The 7,116-nt window shown below is 47.7% G+C and overlaps 1 protein-coding gene across 1 annotated transcript; it reads right to left on the reverse strand.

Moving 5' to 3' along the window:
• Window positions 1-3,346: 3,346 nt before the first annotated feature.
• klhl42 (kelch-like family, member 42) lies at window positions 3,347-6,541 on the reverse strand (the record flags this gene model as incomplete). The annotated part of the gene is made up of 3 exons (XM_084447810.1): window positions 3,347-4,752; window positions 4,967-5,160; window positions 5,778-6,541. 3 exons carry the CDS (start codon window positions 6,539-6,541, stop codon window positions 4,304-4,306), a joined length of 1,407 nt encoding a protein of 468 aa, XP_084303936.1. The 3' UTR covers window positions 3,347-4,303.
• Between the last annotated feature and the right edge of the window lie 575 nt (window positions 6,542-7,116).

Below are 7,116 nucleotides of genomic sequence, written 5' to 3' on the forward strand. Positions count from 1 at the left end.
GGTCAGGCAGACGCAGCCTTCCGCACGGCCCCTCAGCCTAGCTCGTAAAGACCAGCTCGCAGGCGCCAGGCGACACTCACCTCTAGACTAACGGTGCACGCACACACACACCTAGCTGGAAGGCAGAGCAGTGGGCTGCCAGGCGCACACGGTGTGTGTTTAAGCCCCCGCCCCCGGAGAGGAAGGGCAGAGTATCTGAGTCGCTGAAGCACGAGAAGGGCACGCTTCGAGTGTCAAAGCCAGACTAGCACAGCCCCCTCGGTGTGCAATTAGTCCTTTAATTCCTCTTCCTCCTCAGAAACACCAGAGAGGATGATGCTGTTGGTTACTCCTCTTTCCTTAGATCTCGCCTGGAACAAACTGTCTTCACCTTTACTAAAAGAAAAAAAAAAAGGTCACGTCCCTACCTGTTTGAGGTGGAAGTTGTTTTGATGTGGTGTGTAGTCCTTGGCGTCTATGGTTATGGCTGTTCAGTCACCATGTCCAGTGTACTGATGGTCCTGTTATGTAGACATCAGCCACTCTTCAGAATGGCAGGCTCAGTCAGGCAGGGCTGCATGAGACGGCTGTGAGAGTGTGTCTCCTCTCTCTCTCTGTGTGCTGCGAGTGTGTCCTTGTAGCGATGCAGGAGCAAACTGCCTCTCTATCTCTCCCTCTCTCTCTCTCTCTCTCTCTCTCTCCCTCTATCTCTCTATCTCTCTTGCTCTCTCTCCCTTCCTCTCTTTGCTGCTCTCAGGAGTATATACCCTCGCCTCCAGAACTATTTTCATTGCCCTCTCTCTCTCTCTCTCTGTCTCTCTCTCTCACACACACACACACACACACAAAACACAGTTATCTGAACCTCAACACCCACATGTTCTTGTCGACTGCTCAGTAGTGGGGGGTAACGCGAAGGACTTGTAAACAACGTTGACCCACGGTCTCCCTGTTAACCCACCCTGAGCATCCTTGTCCTCCATGCCCGCTACTCATCCGCTCACTGTTATGAATGTTAACCGTATAGGATGAATGCTGAGCAGCTCTGTGCCAGTGCAGGTACAGTATGATATGACGTGGAGGAACATGCTGCACTTGAATTGTGATGGGATTCCCTTTGTATACCCAGTGAGCCTGTCTCCCTTAGCGTTGAGAATAGCGTCTAGAATGGGATTGATGATGATGGTTATGATGATGACGATGATAATAATGATGAAGATGGTCAATTGTACAGTGAGATTTTCCAGGTGCTCAGCGCGTTTTATATTGATTTCGGGGAACTTCCGCTACCGGTGTGTGCCACCTTATTATCACCAGCTCAATATCAGGATAGATGGGAGAGCGCGCTATAACAGAGTCAACCGGTACACTTGTAGTCCTGTCATTGAGTGTGAAGGAGAAACACTTTGAGTGGGTGGTTCTGAATGCTTCTCAACATGTCCTATACAACATAAGGTCCCCTGGGCACTCGGAAGCCCCAGCTTCCCTGCTGTGTTGGTCCATGTGGTTGGTGGGATAGAAGCCGCAGCATCCCTGCTGTGTTGGTATGTGTAATTGGTGGGATTTGCCCCCCTCACACACAGATCGATGGGAGTCACCCGCGTCTAACACTGATTTGCATTCATCTCCCAACCCTCCTATGAATTAAAGAACAGGCTCCAGCATGAGATCCTATCCACCCATTTCAGACCAACCGCTAGTTGATAAGCACAGACCCCCCCCTCCCTGAGTGTCATCGGTTTCCTCTCTCTGTTGGTGTGATTCAGGGTTGATGTCAATAAAATGTTGATACGTTTTTACAACTATTGTCAGTGACCTTGGGATCCATTCAAATCAAATATGGTGTTTAGATTTCTGTGGATTACAATTCACATGGAACATTGTTTCTATTGGTTTATATTGCTATATACTCAACAAATGCTATTGAAAACAATTAATTTAGCTGCATAGGAGGGATATTGCTGTTGATTAAACTGGGTTTCACTGAAGAGGTAGCCATTAGCCAAGGTGAAGAGCCTTGTAAAATGCCATGAATTTAGACAGAGATATACTGCCACCTTCTGGTTAAACGTAATAATAGAATTCTTTGGACATTAAAACAGTAATTGGAATATGGATCATTTTAAATACTGCTACCTTGGAGAATTCCCAAAAGCTTCATGAGTTCAGTTTGTATTCATTCAAATGAGCAGCAAATATATCATTTAGTCAGACATGGAGGTATGTCGGCCGTATACTAAGAGATTTTTAGTCCCATTCTATGCAGCAGATTATCCTCCTGTTCCCTACCGATTTGTTACAAAAAAAAGTTTATTGTGGTATTGACACAACCAATATGTGTTGATAATGTTTTTCATAGTGAGTTTCATTGTGCAGGTGTTTTGAAGAGGACACACACTGTGAGAGCACGAGTGACCAACACAGAGGACAGGCGTTTGACCTTTCAGAACCTGCAGTGTGTGTCCCTCAGCCTCCCGGACCTCTACTGTAGACTCACCGGGAACCACTATGCCCCAGCTCTCCTCCATCTCGCCAAACTCCAGACAGACCCTCTGCCCTTAGACTACCAAGCCCCGACCAGGCCAACCCCCCAGCCAGACCCTAGCTCCAGGGGGCAGACCAGGATGAGAACATTCTCTCAGGATCATTCTTCTGCTCTCTCGACCAGGAAGCCTGTTGCTGAAGAGCAGGACTCCCAGTGGGAGGGGGAGAGCGCTGACCCAGACTGGCTATGTGATGGGTCGTTTGTGCCGAGCAACCCTGGGAAGGAATGGACTTCAGTGAACTATGGAGGCCAGGAGTTCAGGAGGGCCTTCTCTTGTGTGATCTGGACGGATAACACAGCAGCAGATATACTAGGAAGGTGCAATATCACTGATTACACCATGAATGAGCAGTTTGTTCTCTCAGTTGATGTGGATCCTATGAGAAACAAATTCAGACAGGAGGGGACTATTTTCAATGGCTAGATACCTGGTACCACCCCCGGAGAGGAAGAGGACAAGGCACCAGGATGTGAGGGACCACAGACCACCCAGACAGAACAGAAAGAGACATAGCCTGCCTAGCTATCTTAATCACCTTTATGGGAGAAAATCATTCATATGGTCATGTATTTAGTGTTTTTATGTAACTTATCTTAGAAGATGAAAGGCTGACATACCTACATCCAGCAGAATGCAAGGTCATAAAACAAAATAACGTAGTCTTTTTGTTTTTGTATTTATTGGGGCTTTGTGCCGAAAGCATCTCTTTAAACTCAGAACAAAGAGACAAACTTTTTTAGTTTTGAAAAGCAAACAAATATAGTAGTAATTATGTAGATGTGTAATTAGTGAAAATAACTGCTTTTATGAGTGCTGTTTCCACAGAAAGATTCTCTCTCTCTTCTCACTTTCAAAGTATGAACCAATTACTCATTGTCTGCACACTTTTTTTCTTTCATCAGTTAGTGCTTCAAGTACTTTAACAGAAATACTTATGATACTGATAATTCAGCAATAAAAATAAAAACACAGCCGTTTTGGTCATTGCTGGCGATTAAAGACACTCTTTTGCATTTGTGCTTAATTCATCCAAAATCCCAAACTTGGTCACAGAAGGCACGGGTTCATTTCAAGGTACTGTGCTTTACTTTAACCTAGTTTAGTGTATCTCTTGAAAATAAAACTATTTCACCAGTCATTGTTCTATTCAGTTCTTTTACCTCCCCACATTTAAGACATTGATCATATCTCAAGTATATCACATAGCCTATATCAAGTTCTTATACACCTCTCATCAAAAACTGGCATTTGTAAAACCAAAGCCATTACAGTATCAACATGCATGACACACAAACATCCTCTGTATTCGTTTTCATATCTGCATTGGCTCCTACGCTTTTTAGTGACCAAAAATGAACAACATATTTGCACAATCTCATCAAGTTTCTTTGCAGTGTAAACGTAAGGAATGCTTTATGTGATCCCAAGGATCTTAACAGCATGCTGCTATGCTACAGACCCTCGGCTCACCATGGCTGTTTTGCTCACAGACACATTTCAGTGGTTATTTTGTGGCATTTATAGCTGAGTAAATATCATACCTCCAACGCCTTATGTATCTCCACACACTGAATGCTGTAACTTCTGTTAAACCAGCAGGAAGCAGACATCTGACCTCACTGCGCTCTACAGCTTAAACTAGTAACCACTGCTCTTCATGCTGCTGCCACGTAGCGTCTGCGAGCACAAACCAACCACTAGAGGTATAGCTTCCTGTCTAGGCTACACCCCATTCATTAGTATCTTCAGCCCTCCTCCTCCAGCACTCATCTGGGCGGTCACAGGACATTGGGGAGATAGAGGGAGCAGAGCAGCATGTTTTGCCCCAGGGCGGGGAAGCGTCTGAGGGCCTCCCAGGCGTCGGAGAAGATGTTATACTTGAGGGAGACCCTGTGCTCCTGGCTGGTGGGCAGGCTGACGTCCCGGCTCATGATGTAGATGCCGTCGTTGTGCAGCGTGCAGGTCAGATTCAGGCCCGACTTGGAGGTGTTCTCCTTCAACTGGAGCCACTCCCCCGTGGTCACGTTGTAGGACTGCACCGTCAGCATGTCCTCCGTCTGGCTGGGCCTCCGCTGCCCCGGCTCCAGCGTGTGGGTGTAGCCCCCCACCAGGTAGATGGTGTCTTCCACTGAGAGCATCTGCTGCTTGCGGACGTGGGCGGAGCAGGAGCGGAACACCGTCCAGGTGTCAGAGACGGGGCAGTAGCGCAGGACGCTCGTGTTCCTGTCTGGAACAAACAACAGACACACGTGGAAAACACAAACTCGCGAGACGCGACGGTCGTCCGATGACGAGGAAATATTATGAGTTTTGCTTCAGTCATTTCAAACGCTACTGTCCAGGCGACGTTAACTGTATACAGATCAAGATGTCTTGAACCATTTTGTTAATGGTAGAAACAGGCCTAGCGTTAAGAAGACTTCGATACGAGTCAGACCAACCTCTGGCCGTGTAGCCCCCCATGACGTAGATCATGCCCTGGCACTCGCAGGCAGAGAACTCTGCCAGGGGGTCGGGCAGCGACGAGACACAGGTCCACCAGTCCTGCTCTGGGCTGTAGCACTCCACTGTGCCCAGGCTCTGGCCTCCCACGGCATAGAGCTTCCCTCGCACTGCCAGCAGCTTGAAGTTGGACCTGATTGGCAAGACAGATAAACATTAAATATGCATCTTCTTATATTCGTAGGTACTGTAGGTCCTACTCCAGCTCAGTGGCCTTGTGGTTAGAGTGTCTGCCCTGCGACTGAGAGGTCGGGGGTCCCCAGCCAATGACTATAAAAAATGGTACCCAATCCCTCCCTGCTTGGCACTCGGCATCAAGGGTTGGATTAGGGGTAAGTCCCTGCCTCACGCTAAGGAATCAGGAGATAGGCTCCTGCTCCCACTAGGCTACTTACTTCCTGTAAGTCCTAGTGTAACCTAGTGAAACGTGGAGTAGCTGGTGAAACTCACTCCTCAAAAGGAGAGCTGACAGTCCCTCCAAGAGGGACATCCCTATTCCCAGGTTTCCGCACCAATGTAACCTACGTTAAGGGCTTGCCCAGGGCGGGATTCGAACCCACGCTCAACAAGCTCTTCCGCTTGTGAGGGAGACACACTGACAGTTGCGCCCATAGGGTTGTCCCTCTTGGAAGGACTGTCAGCGCTCCTTTAATGAGTGAATTTCACCAGCTACTCCACTTTCACTCAGTTACACTAGAAAACCTATATTATTGACATATATTGCCCTCAAGCTGGTGGGGGCTGAGCTACCTCTTCTGATTCAAGGGCGCCACTTGGCTCCACTCGTTCCTGCAGGGGTTGTAGCAGTGCACGGCAGAGATCTCCTGGCTGGTCATTCTGTACCCGCCAGCTATGAAGAGGTAGTTGTCCAAGACGGCCGAGCCGTACCCTCTGACGTTGACCATGTCCGACGGCAAGTTGTTAGCAAGCGGCTTCCATCGCTGCTCCATCTCTCCATATCTCAGCATGGACCAGGGCTCGTCCTGGTCAGGCAGGTCCAGGGACAGGCAGGTGAAGTCCCCGATAGCCACCAGCGTAGCTGTGCCTTTCATGCGCATCTCTAGAACCTGGTTACGCAGGGCAGCAGGTAAGCTGCTGAATTCAGGCCTTCGCAGCATGGGGTGGTAGTAGCAGCTCAAGTACCTCAGGCAAGCGTTACGCAGGTCATGAGTTCCGTACACCTCAGATAGGCTGTACAGTTCTACACAGTTGTCCAGACGGATCTCTGAAGAGAGGAGCTTTAGGATGGAGTTGACTTGCAAAAAAGAGGCTGTCTCGATCAAGTCTTCAAGTGTTTCGTTGACAATCTGCACTTTGGACGTGTTGATAAACTCCAGGACCAGCTCCAGCCCTGGAACACTCAGTCCTTGCAGCTGCACCGAGTCCTCTGTGGACTCTCTCATCCCAGAGCTGTACAGTGCACGGAAGTAGTCACTTTTTTCAATCAACTTCCTTTTGTTGACATTGTAGGTTTTGTCATTCATGACGATTGCAATTACTTGTTCTGATGACATTGTTGTTCAGTGTCTGGTTTGAGTAGCATAAAATAAATTGGTCTGTCTGTTGTGTAGCAATGGTGGCTTCTCCCCCAACCTCAGATCCAGCGACGATGACCGTTTACATTACACAAGCGCAAGGGTGGTCTCCAACTGCAAAAGATTTCACGAATCAGGTCTATATATGGTAATATTCAGCCCATATATTTTGAAATGCAGTGGCTAGCTAGCTAACTTAGCTAGCTACATGCACATGCTCACCAAAAATGTAGAAACCTTGCCCTTGCAGAGTAATTGCAGCACGTTAAAGCTATTGCACTGACACATGCGGTCACTTCTAAGAGATTGGACGTCACCTTTCTCTTGCATATTCGTGCTCATATTTGTTTATAGCTAGCATCTAGCCTGCTACACCCTTTTCCCAAGAGCTGGGCACAACTTCCTGTTTTGATTCTGCGATTGGCGTCATTTCCGTGTAAAGGTGCCTCTTCTTCTTCGTGTAATATGTCCGGTAGCCAAACTATTAAAAACGTTAAAATATATAATCCTCATCTATGTACAGCACTCTTTATCATATTTCTTCTCAGGACATT

Source organism: Borostomias antarcticus, assembly GCF_949987555.1.
Source record: "Borostomias antarcticus genome assembly, chromosome: 13".
In the NCBI taxonomy this organism is placed as follows: Eukaryota; Metazoa; Chordata; class Actinopteri; order Stomiiformes; family Stomiidae; genus Borostomias; species Borostomias antarcticus.